Source organism: Oncorhynchus tshawytscha, linkage group LG13, assembly GCF_018296145.1.
Source record: "Oncorhynchus tshawytscha isolate Ot180627B linkage group LG13, Otsh_v2.0, whole genome shotgun sequence".
NCBI lineage: Eukaryota > Metazoa > Chordata > Actinopteri > Salmoniformes > Salmonidae > Oncorhynchus > Oncorhynchus tshawytscha.
This window is the reverse complement of record NC_056441.1, coordinates 3187197-3204696: the sequence shown is the minus strand read 5'-3', so window position 1 is coordinate 3204696 and position 17500 is coordinate 3187197. Positions and strand designations below refer to the sequence as shown.

Here is a 17500-nt window from a genome sequence, read left to right as displayed (position 1 = left end):
ATCCTTCCATCCCTCCATCCTTCCATCCTTCCATCCTTCCATCCCTCCATCCTTCCATCCCTCCATCCTTCCATCCCTCCATCCTTCCATCCTTCCATCCCTCCATCCTTCCATCCTTCCATCCTCCTTCCTTCCATCCTTCCATCCTTCCATCCTTCCATCCCTCCATCCCTCCTTCCTTCCATCCTTCCATCCCTCCATCCCTCCATCCTTCCATCCTTCCATCCCTCCATCCTTCCATCCTTCCATCCTTCCATCCTTCCATCCTTCCATCCCTCCATCCTTCCATCCCTCCATCCTTCCATCCCTCCATCCTTCCATCCCTCCATCCTTCCATTCTTCCATCCTAATCTCTGTGTGTCCGTCTGGACTTCTTACCTTAACTATCCTTTCCCTCTCTCTGTTCCTCTTTCCCTCTCTATTCCTCTTTCTCTCTTTATTCCAATTTCCCTCTCTCTGTTCCTCTTTCCCTCCATCTGTTCCTCTTTCCCTCTCTGTTCCTCTTTCCCTCTCTATTCCTCTTTCTCTCTCTCTATTCTTCTTTTCCTCTCACTATTCCTCTTTCCCTCTCTCTATTCTTCTTTTCCTCCCAATATTCCTCTTTCCCTCTCTGTTCCTCTTTCCCTCACTATTCCTATTTCTCTCTCTATTCCCCTTTCCTTCTCTCTATTCCTCTTTCCCTCTCAATATTAATCTTTCCCTCTCACTATTCCCCTTTCCCTCTCTCTATTCCTCTTTCCTTCTCTTATTCCTCTTTCCCTCTCAATATTAATCTTTCCCTCTCACTATTCCCCTTTCCTTCTCTCTCTATTCCTCTTTCTCTCTCTCTATTCCTCTTTCTCTCTCTATATTCCTCTTTTGCTCTGTATTCCTCTTTCCCTCTCTCTATTCCTCTTTCCCCCTCTCTATTTCTCTTTCCCTCTCTCTATTCCTCTTTCCCTCTCTCTAGTCCTTTTATTCTCTCTCTATTCCCTTTCCTTCTCTCTATTCCTCTTTCCCTCTCAATATTAATCTTTCCCTCCCTCTATTCCTTTTTTTCTCTCTCTATTCCTCTTTTCCTCTCTCTATTCCTTTTATCCTCTCTCTATTCCCCTTTCCTTCTCTCTATTCCTCTTTCCCTCTCAATATTAATCTTTCCCTCTCACTATTCCCCTTTCCCTCTCTCTATTCCTCTTTCTCTCTCTATGTTCCTCTTTTTCTCTATATTCCTCTTTCCCTCTCTCTATTCCTCTTTCCTCCTCTCTATTCCTCTTTCCCTCTCTCTATTCCTCTTTCCCTATCTCTATTCCTCTTTCCCTCCATCTGTTCCTCTTTCCCTATCTCTATTCCTATTTCCCTCTCTCTGTTCCTATTTCCCTCTCTCCTTCTCAGCTACAGTATCTACAGTATCTTTCTTCCCTCTCGCTTTACCTCTCCCTTTTACCCTCCCTACTGCTTCTATCAGCCCGTCCCTCCCTCTGTCCCACTCTTCTTCTCTCCCTCCCTTAACCGTTCTGTCCCCCCAGCCCACTCTTCTTCTCTCCCTCCCTTAACCGCTCTTGTCCCCCCAGCCCATGTTTTGCCCGGCTGAAACAAAGCGTCCGGGCAGCCAGGATATCATAAATATGTCACTTCCTCCTGAGAAATTACACGTTTTAGAAACGGGCAATTTCCACGGCGATTAATTGAGGTCTCTCGCTGCGGCAGCACCGCATAAAAGCTGGCGAACACGCCTGAATGCGTTCTCATAAACGTATGGCTAATGCTCCTCCAATTACCTAGCCTGTGCATACGTTTGAGAGCACAGCCGTACACCAACAAAAACTAGGCCATAGCTTGGCAGTTGGGACTTTTTGGGATGGTGGGGGTGTGTATGGGGGGAGTGTGTATGGGGGGGTGGGGGTGTGTATGGGTGGGGGTGTGTATGGGGGGGATAGGTGGGGGTGTGTATGGGGGGGATGGTGGGGGTGTGTATGGGGGCAGGTGGGGGCGTGTATGGGGGGGATGGGTGGGGCTGTGTATGGGGGGATGGGTGGGGGTGTGTATGGGGGATGGGTGGGGGTGTGTATGGGGGGATGGTGGGGGTGTGTATGGAGGGGATGGGTGGGGGTGTGTATGGGGGGGATGGGTGGGGGTGTATATGGGGGGATGGGTGGGGGTGTGTATGGGGGGGATGTTGGGGGTGTGTATGGGGGGATGGTGGGGGTTTGTATGTGGGGGATGGTGGGGGTGTGTATGGGGGGGGGGTGGGTGGGGGGTGTTTGTATGGGGGGATGGGTGGGGGTGAGTATGGGGGATGGTGGGGGTGTGTATTCTGTTGGATCAAATCACTTCTCATTTAGCAGTTCTCTATCAGTCATCAGTGCTCTCCTCTCTCATCTCTCCTCTCTCCTTTCTCCTCTCTCTTCCATCCTCTCTCCTCTCCTCCATCTTCTCTCCTCTCCACTCTCCGCTGTCCTCTCTCATCTCTCCTATCTCCTCTATCCTCCTTTTTCCTTTCCCCTCTCTCCTCTCTCCTTTATCCTGAGGATAACAGCGGACAATATTGCCAGTCCTATTTGCCATATCTTCAGTATAATCCTACTAGAAAGTGTGTGTCCTCAGGCCTGGAGGGAAGCTCAAGTCATTCTGCTACCTAAGAATAGTAAAGCCCCTTTACTGGCTCAAACAGCAGACCAATCAGCCTGTTACCAACCCTTAGTAAACTTTTGGAAAAAATATTGTTTGACCAGATACAATGCCATTTTACAGTAAACAAACTGACAGAATATTAACACGCTTATAGGGAAGGACAGTAGATATGTAGATATGGGAGTTTATCAAAATTGGATTTGGTTTTGAATTATTTGTGGGTCTGTGTAATCTGAGGGAAATATGTCTCTCTAATATGGTCATACATTGGGCAGGAGGTTAGGAAGTGCAGCTCAGTTTCCACCTCATTTTGTGGGCAGTGAGCACATAGCCTGTCTTCTCTTGAAAGCCATGTCTGCCTACGGAGGCATTTCTCATTAGCAAGGCTATATTTACTGAGTCTGTACATAGTCAAAGCTTTCCTTAAGTTTGGGTCAAATCAAATCAAATCAGTCACAGTGGTCAGGTATTCTGCCACTGTGTACTCTCTGTTTAGGGCCAAATAGCATTCTAGTTTGCTCTGTTTTTTTGTTAATTCTTTCCAATGTGTCAAGTAATCATCTTTTTTTGTTTTCTCATGATTCGGTTGGGTCTAATTGTGTGGCTGTCCTGGGATTCTGTTTGTGTAATTGAGCAGAATCCCTTTACCAGATGGCAGAAGGAACTTTTCTCCAAGTTCATCTCTCTGAGGTTTTGGAAGTTTTGAGAACTGCTTGATTTTTTTTTATATATATTTTTTTGCTTTTTTCTTCTAGATTTTGATAATTAGATTTGTCCTAATTCTGCATTGTTTGGGGTTTTATGTTTGTACAGAGTCTCAAATTTGTTAATTGTCTCTCCTATCCCTTCTCTCCTTTCTCGTGTCTCCCTCTCTCCTCCATGTGCATATTTGAGAGGCTGGTGTGTGTGTGTGTATTGTTCCATGGTCTGCGCTGCCTCACGGTTTGGTTGTCATGACACCCAGGGAAAGAAGACTTTGATGCTGCTCCGTATTAAACATTAAACCGACCGACTTGAACTTTGCACCGTTCAATCTCTCAGATTCTATATTTTTATTTGAACATTAATTGATAAATGTAGTTTATCTGGGGGATGTTGGAGGACCTGAGCCCTAGGACCATGCTTCAGGACTACCTGGCCTGATGACTCCTTGCTGTCCCCAGTCCACCTGATCGTGCTTCGGTTGTCATCTGAGACATTCTCATCAATGATAGGGTGACATAAACTCTACAGTGGAAAGTCTACACATCAGAGTTATCGGATTCACATGGAATTGTTGTTCAATTTAAATGTTTGAATATGAAATTATTCCTGATGGTACGAAATGTGATTTTAGCTTCTAAAATGTGACAATTGGGTTTTTATAAGGTTAGGGCTCTGCTCAATCAGTTTCTGCCCCTGTGATGGTACATGGGCTATAAAACTTTTGAAACACGCCCTCCTCTCCCTTCCTATATAAAACCGTGACGACAAGTTGGGTGCGCAATTACGCAGGTACTTTCCTGAAACAGACAACTGGATTCATTATCCCTTTCATGCCCTGCCTCTAGTCCACTTACCGATATCTGAACAAGAGATCCTCATCGAAATTGCAACAAGCAGTTCTGTGAAAATTGAATGAATTCAGAAGCCACTGCCAGATTTCTGTATTGCACTGTGGTCAGAGTATCCTGGTAATTGCGATGTTAAGACACTGATGCCCTTTGCAACCATGTACCGACAGTTGAAGTTGGAAGTTTACATACACCTTAGCCAAATACATTTTTAAACTCAGTTTTTCACAATTCCTGACATTTAATCCTAGTAAAAATGCCCTGTCATAATGTCACGCCCTGACCTTAGAGATCCTTTTTATGTCTCTATTTGGTTTGGTCAGGGTGTGAGTTGGGGTGGGTATTCTAGGTTCTGTTATTTGTATTTCTATGTTTTGGCCGGGTAGGTTCTCAATCAGTCACACCTTTGACTGTATTTGTCATTGTTTACAGTGTGCGTGCGTGTATGTATATGCACATGCCTACATTTGTGTTTGTGTGTTTTACCAGCTTTACCAGCTTAAAGGCTAACAGCATCTACTCCCTCTGGAGAGACAGACAGAGCCCAGGGCTACAATTACCAGGACTCCATTTATGTTGTTTAAATTGTCTCCTTATAATAATCTTAAAGGACGGAAGAGAGAGAGAGAGTTCCCAATGTGAAAATGATTAACACAAAATCTGAATGAATCCCATGTACTCAGTCCCCCGTTGATTTGACTTGCATCAGCCAATCAGGCACTTCCCCTGAATTCTTAAGTCATTATTACCCTGAAGACTCTTTCAGAGGGTTTTAACACTGGCTCTATTGTGTTGTGGCTTGGAAAGACTGAAACTATAGCGGTCTGAATTCTCTGTGTACCCATAAAATGAAATGAAATTACAGGTAATTGGGTCATTATCAATGAAACGTCACAATATGGAACAATTTGACTGCTGGGGCGGGGGTCCAAAACCTAAAACCATTGACAAAGAATTGTTAAATAAATCTTATAATTGTTTATTTATAATATCATCGTGAAGAGCGGTTTCAGAACTACATATTTCAGATTATTCCACATTTATCTCTTTCATCAGAAACAGTGCTTTATGATCAGTAAACATCAATTGATCGTGTCATTTCAGATACGTGAAGGTAACCTATCCATTTGGCATATAGATAGATAGAGAGCTGAAGGTAACCTATCCATTTGGCATGTAGAGAGCTAGCTGAAGGTAACCTATCCATTTGGCATGGAGATAGATAGCTAGCTGAAGGTAACCTATCCATTTGGCATGTAGATAGCTGAAGGTAACCTATCCATTTGGCATATAGAGAGCTGAAGGTAACCTATCCATTTGGCATATAGAGAGCTGAAGGTAACCTATCCATTTGGCATATAGAGAGCTGAAGGTAACCTATCCATTTGGCATGTAGATAGCTAGCTGAAGGTAACCTATCCATTTGGCATATAGATAGCTGAAGGTAACCTATCCATTTGGCATATAGTTAGCTGAAGGTAACCTATCCATTTGGCATGTAGATAGCTGAAGGTAACCTATCCATTTGGCATATAGATAGCTAACTGAAGGTAACCTATCCATTTGGCATATAGCTAGCTGAAGGTAACCTATCCATTTGGCATGTAGATAGATAGCTAGCTGAACGTAACCTATCCATTTGGCATATAGCTAGCTGAAGGTAACCTATCCATTTGGCATATAGATAGCTGAAGGTAACCTATCCATTTGGCATATAGATAGCTAACTGAAGGTAACCTATCCATTTGGCATATAGAGAGCTGAAGGTAACCTATCCATTTGGCATGTAGATAGCTAGCTGAAGGTAACCTATCCATTTGGCATATAGATAGCTGAAGGTAACCTATCCATTTGGCATATAGATAGCTGAAGGTAACCTATCAATTTGGCATGTAGATAGCTGAAGGTAACCTATCCATTTGGCATATAGATAGCTAACTGAAGGTAACCTATCCATTTTGCATATAGCTAGCTGAAGGTAACCTATCCATTTGGCATGTAGATAGATAGCTACCTGAAGGTAACCTATCCATTTGGCATATAGCTAGCTGAAGGTAACCTATCCATTTGGCATATAGCTAGCTGAAGGTAACCTATCCATTTGGCATATAGATAGCTGAAGGTAACCTATCCATTTGGCATATAGATAGCTGAAGGTAACCTATCCATTTGGCATGTAGATAGCTGAAGGTAACCTATCCATTTGGCATATAGATAGAGAGCTAACTGAAGGTAACCTATCCATTTGGCATATAGATAGATAGCTAACTGAAGGTAACCTATCCATTTGGCATATAGATAGCTAGCTGAAGGTAACCTATCCATTTGGCATATAGATAGCTAGCTGAAGGTAACCTATCCATTTGGCATATAGAGAGCTAGCTGAAGGTAACCTATCCATTTGGCATATAGATAGCTAGCTGAAGGTAACCTATCCATTTGGCATATTGATAGCTAGCTGAAGGTAACCTATCCATTTGGCATATTGATAGCTAGCTGAAGGTAACCTATCCATTTGGCATATAGAGAGCTAGCTGAAGGTAACCTATCCATTTGGCATATAGATAGCTAGCTGAAGGTAACCTATCCATTTGGCATATTGATAGCTAGCTGAAGGTAACCTATCCATTTGGATAAACATGTGTCATTTAGCGTGCTTCATAAGAAACAGGGCGGCAGGTAGTCTAGTGGTAAGAGGACTGGCCACCCCACATAGCCTGGTTCCTCTCTAGGTTTCTTCCTAGGTTTTGGCCTTTCTAGGGAGTTTTTCCTAGCCACCGTGCTTCTACACCTGCATTGCTTGCTGTTTGGGGTTTTAGGCTGGGTTTCTGTACAGCACTTTGAGATATCAGCTGATGTACGAAGGGCTATATAAATAAATTTGATTTGATTTGATTTGATTTGATTAGAGGCAGGTAGTCTAGTGGTTAGAGCAGGTAGTCTAGTGGTTAGAGCAGGTAGTCTAGTGGTTAGAGGCAGGTAGTCTAGTGGTTAGAGGCAGGTAGTCTAGTGGTTAGAGCAGGTAGTCCTAGTGGTTAGAGGCAGGTAGTCTAGTGGTTAGAGCAGGTAGTCTAGTGGTTAGAGGCAGGTATCCTAGTGGTTAGAGGCAGGTAGTCTAGTGGTTAGAGGCAGGTAGTCCTAGTGGTTAGAGGCAGGTAGTCTAGTGGTTAGAGGCAGGTATCCTAGTGGTTAGAGGCAGGTAGTCTAGTGGTTAGAGGCAGGTAGTCTAGTGGTTAGAGGCAGGTAGTCTAGTGGTTATAGCAGGTATCCTAGTGGTTAGAGGCAGGTAGTCTAGTGGTTAGAGGCAGGTAGTCTAGTGGTTAGAGGCAGGTAGTCTAGTGGTTAGAGCAGGTAGCCTAGTGGTTAGAGGCAGGTAGTCTAGTGGTTAGAGGCAGGTAGCCTAGTGGTTAGAGGCAGGTAGCCTAGTGGTTAGAGCAGGTAGTCTAGGGGTTAGAGTCAGGTAGCCTAGTGGTTAGATGCAGGTAGCCTAGTGGTTAGAGCAGGTAGTCTAGGGGTTAGAGGCAGGTAGCCTAGTGGTTAGAGGCAGGTAGCCTAGTGGTTAAAGCATGTAGTCTAGTGGTTAGAGGCAGGTAACCTAGTGGTTAGAGCAGGTAGTCTAGTGGTTAGAGGCAGGTAGCCTAGTGGTTAGAGCAGGTAGTCTAGTGGTTAGAGGCAGGTAGCCTAGTGGTTAGAGCAGGTAGTCTAGTGGTTAGAGCAGGTAGTCTAGTGGTTAGAGCAGGTAGTCTTGTGGTTAGAGCAGGTAGTCTAGTGGTTAGAGGCAGGTAGCCTAGTGGTTAGAGGCAGGTAGCCTAGTGGTTAGAGGCAGGTAGACTAGTGGTTGGAGGCAGGTAACCTAGTGGTTAGAGGCAGGTAGCCTAGTGGTTGGAGGCAGGTAGCCTAGTGGTTAGAGGCAGGTAGTCTAGTGGTTAGAGCAGGTAGCCTAGTGGTTAGAGCAGGTAGTCTAGTGGTTAGAGGCAGGTAGTCTAGTGGTTAGAGCAGGTAGCCTAGTGGTTAAAGCAGGTAGCCTAGTGGTTAGAGGCAGGTAGTCTAGTAGTTAGAGCAGGTAGTCTTGTGGTTAGAGCAGTTAGTCTAGTGGTTAGAGTTAGTTAGTCTACTGGTTAGAGCAGGTAGCCTAGTGGTTAGAGCAGGTAGCCTAGTGGTTAGAGGCAGGTAGTCTAGTGGTTAGAGGCAGGTAGTCTAGTGGTTAGAGCAGGTAGCCTAATGGTTAGAGCAGGTCGTCTTGTGATTAGAGCAGGTAGTCTAGTGGTTAGAGCAGGTAGTCTAGTGATTAGAGGCAGGTAGCCTAGTGGTTAGAGCTGGTAGCCTAGTGGTTAGAGCAGGTAGTCTAGTGGTTGAGCAGGTAGCCTAGTGGTTAGAGCAGGTAGCCTAGTGGTTAGAGCAGGTAGCCTAGTGGTTAGAGCAGGTAGCCTCTAGGCTTTTAGAAAGAGCTTGACATCAGCAAGTCCTCGTCCTGGTAAAGTTGTCAGTCGGACTGCTGTCATCATCACTATAGATGGCTCTAGTTTATCCCCTGAAAGTTAGCTTGTCAACTAGCCGTATCGACGTGAACTGTTATTAGCTTGTCAACTAGCCATATTGATGTGAGCTGTTATTAGCTTGTCAACTAGCCGTATCAACGTGAGCTGTTATTAGCTTGTCAACTAGCCATATTGATGTGAGCTGTTATTAGCTTGTCAACTAGCCGTATTGATGTGAGCTGTTATTAGCTTGTCAACTAGCCGTATCGACGTGAGCTGTTATTAGCTTGTCAACTAGCCGTATCGATGTGAGCTGTTATTAGGTCAACTAGCCGTATCGACGTGAGCTGTTATTAGCTTGTCAACTAGCCGTATCGACGTGAGCTGTTATTAGCTTGTCAACTAGCCGTATTGATGTGAGCTGTTATTAGCTTGTCAACTAGCCGTATCGATGTGAGCTGTTATTAGCTTGTCAACTAGCCGTATTGATGTGAGCTGTTATTAGCTTGTCAACTAGCCGTATCGACGTGAGCTGTTATTCGCTTGTCAACTAGCCGTTTGTCAACTAACCACATAGTTCTTATGTGGTTATCTTTGTTCTAAGTTTTGTGTAACAACATCAACAAAAGCTATGTTTTTAAACAAAACAACGTCTCACAATAATACTGCACGTTAAAAAACGTTAAACCACAGAGATATGACGGGATCAAAACATCATGATAATTATGATTCCAATGTTCTGGAATAGTTTAGAACCGTTTCATATGACGCAATCAAATATTTCAGCATATTATCAATAATAATAATATTTTTACCAATCTAAAGAACTCGCTGGCGCATGTCTTTTTTATAATGTTTAGAAAATCAGTTGTGTTTATAAAATATTTTAAGAAACAACAACTGGACTCTTTTATGCAACAATGTCCACTTCACTTTCACGCTCATATCACATTTGGCAGCAGTAATCCCCCCGCCCCCCCAAAAAATGGAATGAAATGAAATATAAATATACATGTACACTTGTCATTCCTGTTTCTCTCTTCTCCTTCTTCTCTGTCTGTCTAGAAGCCTGTTTCTCTCTTCTCCTTCTTCTTCTCTGTCTGTCTAGAAGCCTGTTTCTCTCTCTCCTTCTTCTTCTCTGTCTGTCTAGAAGCCTGTTTCTCTCTCCTTCTTCTTCTCTGTCTGTCTAGAAGCCTGTTTCTCTCTCTCCTTCTTCTTCTCTGTCTGTCTAGAAGCCTGTTTCTCTCTCTCCTTCTTCTTCTCTGTCTGTCTAGAAGCCTGTTTCTCTCTTCTCCTTCTTCTTCTCTGTCTGTCTAGAAGCCTGTTTCTCTCTCTCCTTCTTCTTCTCTGTCTGTCTAGAAGCCTGTTTCTCTCTTCTCTTCTTCTTCTTCTCTGTCTGTCTAGAAGCCTGTTTCTCTCTTCTTCTTCTTCTCTGTCTGTCTAGAAGCCTGTTTCTCTCTTCTCCTTCTTCTTCTCTGTCTGTCTAGAAGCCTGTTTCTCTCTCCTTCTTCTTCTCTGTCTGTCTAGAAGCCTGTTTCTCTCTTCTCCTTCTTCTTCTCTGTCTGTCTAGAAGCCTGTTTCTCTCTCCTTCTTCTTCTCTGTCTGTCTAGAAGCCTGTTTCTCTCTCCTTCTTCTTCTCTGTCTGTCTAGAAGCCTGTTTCTCTCTCCTTCTTCTTCTCTGTCTGTCTAGAAGCCTGTTTCTCTCTCCTTCTTCTTCTCTGTCTGTCTAGAAGCCTGTTTCTCTCTCTCCTTCTTCTTCTCTGTCTGTCTAGAAGCCTGTTTCTCTCTCCTTCTTCTTCTCTGTCTGTCTAGAAGCCTGTTTCTCTCTCCTTCTTCTTCTGTCTGTCTGTCTAGAAGCCTGTTTCTCTCTCTCCTTTCTTCTTCTCTGTCTGTCTAGAAGCCTGTTTCTCTCTCCTTCTTCTTCTCTGTCTGTCTAGAAGCCTGTTTCTCTCTCTCTTCTTCTTCTCTGTCTGTCTAGAAGCCTGTTTCTCTCTTCTCCTTCTTCTTCTCTGTCTGTCTAGAAGCCTGTTTCTCTCTCCTTCTTCTTCTTCTTCTCTGTCTGTCTAGAAGCCTGTTTCTCTCTCTCTTCTTCTTCTCTGTCTGTCTTCTTCTTCTTCTGTCTGTCTAGAAGCCTGTTTCTCTCTCCTTCTTCTTCTCTGTCTGTCTAGAAGCCTGTTTCTCTCTCCTTCTTCTTCTCTGTCTGTCTAGAAGCCTGTTTCTCTCTCCTTCTTCTTCTCTGTCTGTCTAGAAGCCTGTTTCTCTCTCCTTCTTCTTCTCTGTCTGTCTAGAAGCCTGTTTCTCTCTCCTTCTTCTTCTCTGTCTGTCTAGAAGCCTGTTTCTCTCTCTCTTCTTCTTCTCTGTCTGTCTAGAAGCCTGTTTCTCTCTTCTCCTTCTTCTTCTCTGTCTGTCTAGAAGCCTGTTTCTCTCTTCTCTGTCTTCTTCTTCTCTGTCTGTCTAGAAGCCTGTTTCTCTTCTTTCTCTGTCTGTCTAGAAGCCTGTTTCTTCTTCTTCTTCTTCTCTGTCTGTCTAGAAGCCTGTTTCTCTCTTCTCCTTCTTCTTCTCTGTCTGTCTAGAAGCCTGTTTCTCTCTTCTCCTTCTTCTTCTCTGTCTGTCTAGAAGCCTGTTTCTCTCTTCCTTCTTCTTCTCTCTTCTCTGTCTAGAAGCCTGTTTCTCTCTCTCTTCTTCTTCTCTGTCTGTCTAGAAGCCTGTTTCTCTTCTTGTCTCCTTCTTCTTCTCTGTCTGTCTAGAAGCCTGTTTCTCTCTCTCCTTCTTCTTCTCTGTCTGTCTAGAAGCCTGTTTCTCTCTCCTTCTTCTTCTCTGTCTGTCTAGAAGCCTGTTTCTCTCTTCTCCTTCTTCTCTGTCTGTCTAGAAGCCTGTTTCTCTCTCCTTCTTCTTCTCTGTCTGTCTAGAAGCCTGTTTCTCTCTTCTCCTTCTTCTTCTCTGTCTGTCTAGAAGCCTGTTTCTCTCTTCTCCTTCTTCTTCTCTGTCTGTCTAGAAGCCTGTTTCTCTCTTCTCCTTCTTCTTCTCTGTCTGTCTAGAAGCCTGTTTCTCTCTCCTTCTTCTTCTCTGTCTGTCTAGAAGCCTGTTTCTCTCTCCTTCTTCTTCTCTGTCTGTCTAGAAGCCTGTTTCTCTCTCCTTCTTCTTCTCTGTCTGTCTAGAAGCCTGTTTCTCTCTTCTCCTTCTTCTTCTCTGTCTGTCTAGAAGCCTGTTTCTCTCTCCTTCTTCTTCTCTGTCTGTCTAGAAGCCTGTTTCTCTCTCCTTCTTCTTCTCTGTCTGTCTATCAGTTGGTTTGTTTTTCTAACACGTCTCTTTTATCTCTCCCCCAGCGGATGACGGTTGTGGGGGAACGTTACGAGGCCAGAGCGGTGTGATCACCAGCCCCAACTACCCAGGGGAGTACAGCAACAATGCAGACTGTACCTGGACCGTCCTGGCTGAGCCTGGAGACACCATTGCCCTGGTCTTCTCTGACTTTACCCTGGAGGACGACTATGACCTGCTGGAGGTCAGCGGCACAGACGGCTCCTCTCAGTGGTGAGTACCCAGCCCGAGGGGGATGTTTTCTGGGGAGGGGACGGAGAGAGGGTGGGGGTATGGTGGTTTATGGTTGGTAAACTGCTGGAGGTAGGGGTGCTGAGGAAAACTCTAAGCGGTGAGTACCCAGCCGGGGTGCTTTGATGTGGGGGAGGGATTGGGATAAGGTGGCGTATGGTCGTGGTTGGTTGCTCAACTGCTGGAGGTCAGGCTGTCTCAGTGGTGAGTACCCAGCCCAGGGGGACGAGGAGATGGTGGGGCTTGGTGCTGGTTAAAGTATTTACTATGATCTGCAGGAAATCAGTCCTGTCTCTGTCTTAATTTGATGAGTGATTACAATCTTGTTCCTTGGATTGTCAAAAGCTGTAAATGATCCCAGGATCGGATTTCTAAAGCAGTGGTTCATGTGTGTCATCTACTTATGTTATTATCTTCTAAATGACGAGATTACGCTCTTGTCTCACGGCTCACGGGACGTCTCAGTGTCCTCCTACCTGTTGATTGGCTGTTGGAGTTTGATGGATGATCTGATTGGGCTACTCAGTGTGTGTGTGTGTGTGTGTGTGTGTGTGTGTGTGTGTGTGTGTGTGTGTGTGTGTGTGTGTGTGTGCGTGTGTGTGTGTGGGGATTATCAGTCTGAAGAAAATAGATGCTTCCTGATGTCTATCACATTGACATATGAGTTATACAATCTGACCGGAAAGACACACACACACACACACACACACACACACACACACACACACTGCTATTCGACGTCAGCTTGTTCACTAAACTTCCAAAGTGATGACATCATATCTGAGGAAGAGGAAGGTTAGGCAGAAGTATAATTTAAAAAATGAGGCTGTACTCCTTGGAATATATGATGAAAACAGACATTAATGTTTAATAACAGACTATTAGGAGGAGCACGAGATATTTCGCTGTTCGACTGCTGACAATGCATGTGGCGTGTGGACATTTAGGCCACCACAAGTTGGTAGATATGAGTCCCGCTCACGGAGCTACCTGAGGGTATAAGATGCCTGCAATTTGCACGGTGTACAACGTGCATGATAACGCACAGAAACTGGCTCACTGTTATCCTAAAATGAATCGCCATGGTAATGCCATGCTGCAGCAGATGCTGTGGAAGGATACAGGTACAGGATATACAGCGTACGGAGCCGTCACGATGGTTACTGAAGATAAAAGCCTGAAAAGTGGGCGTACATTCACCACGGCATTAAATAGTCAATAAGGTAGACGTGAATTCTACTAAGCCTCTTTTTGGTGCCATCTACGCTGATGCCCGAGGAGAGGCACTCAGGTTTCTTCTGAAAGGACTCTTGCTTCACTTTTTTTATGACAGTTTTTACGAGTGAGATCCATAAAAAAAATACTTACTGGAGATTTTAACTTGTTATAGTCTGTCAATCAAAGCAAAGCAGGGCTTCAAGTGCAGCAAGTGAAGTGGGGGATTCGTAGGTGATTTGTGGGTGATTTGTAACCAATGCCAAATGGAATTAAAATGACACAATGAAGTTGGCTAAATGAGAAGGCTACAGTGATCAACCAACCGGTATGCTGTTGTTTCATCTAAATGGAGTTGTTGTATGACAAGGACACGAAGCTCAACAAAATAGCCTCAATTAGCCATGCTAGCTAACTCAGCTGGTTAGTGTAACTAGCTTCTTTACATCCCATGTAATGCAGTCAAGACAGACACTGATGAGTTGAGATGATAGATAAACTATCAAGGCAAAAAAAGATTGTCTAACTTGTGCGAGTCGGTTTGGTTACTCTCAGTCTCTGTCTGTATTTCTCTCTCTCTCTCTCTGTCTCTCTCTCTCTCTCTCTCTGTCTCTCTCTCTCTCTCTCTCTCTCTCTCTCTCTCTGTCTCTCTCTATCTCTCTCTCTCTGTCTCTCTCTCTCTCTCTGTCTCTCTCTCTGTTTCTTTCTCTCTCTCTCTCTCTCTCTCTCTCTCTGTCTCTCTCTCTCTCTCTCTCTCTCTCTCTGTCTCTCTCTCTCTCTCTCTCTCTCTCTCTGTCTCTCTCTCTATGTCTGTTGGTCTGTAGCTTTCACTTTATTTCTTCTCTCTCTCTTCACTCAAAAAGGGAGCTCCCACAGAGCGAGAAGGAGATGGAGAGGAAGCGAGACATGGTGCGTGATTGAGGAGAAAGACGTAGGATATCAACTTCTCCTCCTCTCCATCCCTCCCTCCCGTCATTCCAGCATGTATGTGCGTGGTCACTGCTGTAATTTAAACAGGCATTTAGCAGAGAGAGGTAGGACACAGACAGGGACCAATACCATGTTGGGCTGACCTTCAGAACACTCTAAAGACCGTGTGTGTCTGTGCTTCAGTCATGGATAATGCACCAGAATATTAAGCAATGGAGGACAGCGTTAGACAGTCTGGAGAGGAGAGAGAGAGAATGAGGTGGACGTTTATACAGGAACAATACTGGAGAACCATTGATGGAGAAGAGAGAGGAGGAGAAGAGAGAGGAGGAGAAGAGAGAGGAGGAGAAGAGAGAGGAGGAGAAGAGAGAGGAGGAGAAGAGAGAGAGATAATAAGAAAGGAAAGAAAGAAGAGGAGAGGGGTGAAGGATATGAATCATCATTATTGGGGAACAATGATGTTGGACCACTGATGAAGAAGAAGAATGGAAGGAGGGAGAGGTAATGGAAGGAGGGAGAGGTAATGGAAGGAGGGAGAGGTAATGGAAGGAGGGAGAGGTAATGGAAGGAGGGAGAGGTAATGGAAGGAGGGAGAGGTAATGGAAGGAGGGAGAGGTAATGGAAGGAGGGAGAGGTAATGGAAGGAGGGAGAGGTAATGGAAGGAGGGAGAGGTAATGGAAGGAGGGAGAGGTAATGGAAGGAGGGAGAGGTAATGGAAGGAGAGAGAGGTAATGGAAGGAGGGAGAGGTAATGGAAGGAGGGAGAGGTAATGGAAGGAGGGAGAGGTAATGGAAGGAGGGAGAGGTAATGGAAGGAGGGAGAGGTAATGGAAGGAGGGAGAGGTAATGGAAGGAGGGAGAGGTAATGGAAGGAGGGAGAGGTAATGGAAGGAGAGAGAGGTAATGGAAGGAGAGAGAGAGAATGGAAGGAGAGAGAGAGAATGGAAGGAGGGAGAGGTAATGGAAGGAGAGAGAGGTAATGGAAGGAGGGAGAGGTAATGGAAGGAGAGAGAGGTAATGGAAGGAGAGAGAGGTAATGGAAGGAGGGAGAGGTAATGGAAGGAGAGAGAGAGAATGGAAGGAGAGAGAGATAATGGAAGGAGGGAGAGGTAATGGAAGGAGAGAGAGGTAATGGAAGGAGGGAGAGGTAATGGAAGGAGAGAGAGGTAATGGAAGGAGGGAGAGGTAATGGAAGGAGAGAGAGAGAAATGGAAGGAGAGAGAGATAATGGAAGGAGGGAGAGGTAATGGAAGGAGGGAGAGAGAGAATGGAAGGAGAGAGAGGTAATGGAAGGAGGGAGAGGTAATGGAAGGAGAGAGAGAGAATGGAAGGAGAGAGAGAGATAATGGAAGGAGAGAGAGAGAGAATGGAAGGAGAGAGAGAATGGAAGGAGAAAGAGAGATAATGGAAGGAGAGAGAGAATGGAAGGAGGGAGAGAGATAATGGAAGGAGAGAGAGAATGGAAGGAGGGAGAGAGAGAATGGAAGGAGGGAGAGAGAGAATGGAAGGAGAGAGAGAACGGTAAGGGGACTAGCATCACTATTCAGGTAACTAAATGCTAGACCCCATTATGTGGTCTGTTGACTAGGCAGTGTAACAGACATCCTAGACCCCAGACCTCAGTATGTATCCTGGACCCTACCATTATAGTACATTATCGTACCTCAAACCTGGGGTAACACATTATTCTACCATTATAGTGTCGCTAACCCGAGGGAACACATTCATCTACTACCTCAATCACCCTGACTAACCGGTGTCTGTATATAGCCTCTCTACTGTATTTAGCATCTCTACCGTATATAGCCTCTCTACTGTATATAGCCTCTCTACTGTATATAGCCTCTCTACTGTATATAGCCTCTCTACTGTATATAGCCTCTCTACTGTATATAGCCTCTCTACTGTATTTAGCCTCTCTACTGTATATAGCCTCTCTACTGTATATAGCCTCTCTACTGTATATAGCCTCTCTACTGTATATAGCCTCTCTACTGTATATAGCCTCTCTACTGTATATAACCTCTCTACTGTATATAGCCTCTCTACTGTATATAGCCTCTCTACTGTATATAGCCTCTCTACTGTATATAGCCTCTCTACTGTATATAGCCTCTCTACTGTATATAGCCTCTCTACTGTATATAGCCTCTACTGTATATAGCCTCTCTACTGTATATAGCCTCTACTGTATATAGCCTCTCTACTGTATATAGCCTCTACTGTATATAGCCTCTCTACTGAATATAGCCTCTACTGTATATAGCCTCTCTACTGTATATAGCCTCTACTGTATATAGCCTCTCTCCTGTATATAGCCTCTCTACTGTATATAGCCTCTCTACTGTATATAGCCTCTCTACTGTATATAGCCTCTCTACTGTATATAGCCTCTACTGTATATAGCCTCTACTGTATATAGCATCTACTGTATATAGCCTCTCTACTGTATATAGCCTCTACTGTATATAGCCTCTCTACTGTATATAGCCTCTCTACTGTATATAGCCTCTCTACTGTATATAGCCTCTACTGTATATAGCCTCTCTACTGTATATAGCCTCTCTACTGTATATAGCCTCTACTGTATATAGCCTCTCTACTGTATATAGCCTCTACTGTATATAGCCTCTCTACTGTATATAGCCTCTACTGTATATAGCCTCTCTACTGTATATAGCCTCTCTACTGTATATAGCCTCTACTGTATATAGCCTCTCTACTGTATATAGCATCTCTACTGTATAAAGCTTCTCTACTGTATATAGTCTCTCTACTGTATATATCCGCTGTTTATAGTATATAGCCTATCTACTGTATATAACCTCTCTACTGTATATAACCTCTATACTGTATAGAGCCTCTCTACTGTATATAACCTCTCTACTGTATATAACCTCTACTGTATATAGCCTCTACTGTTTATAGCCTCTCTACTGTTTATAGCCTCTACCGTATATAGTCTCTCTACTTTATATAGCCTCTCTACTGTTTATAGCCTCTCTACTGTATATAGCCTCTACTGTTTATAGCCTCTCTACTGTTTATAGCCTCTACTGTATATAGCCTCTACTGTATATAGCCTCTCTCCTGTATATAGCCTCTCTACTGTATATAGCCTCTCTACTGTATATAGCCTCTACTGTTTATAGCCTCTCTACT

At 44.3% G+C, this 17500-nt stretch overlaps 1 protein-coding gene across 1 annotated transcript in view; it reads left to right on the top strand.

The window, feature by feature from the left end:
* LOC112220687 (CUB and sushi domain-containing protein 2-like) overlaps positions 1 to 17500 on the top strand; it is a 927456-nt gene that overhangs the window by 290979 nt on the left and 618977 nt on the right. Inside the window, 1 exon segment of the mRNA XM_042295064.1 lies at positions 11968 to 12175. Within this exon segment, the coding sequence (XP_042150998.1) occupies positions 11968 to 12175 (208 nt within the window).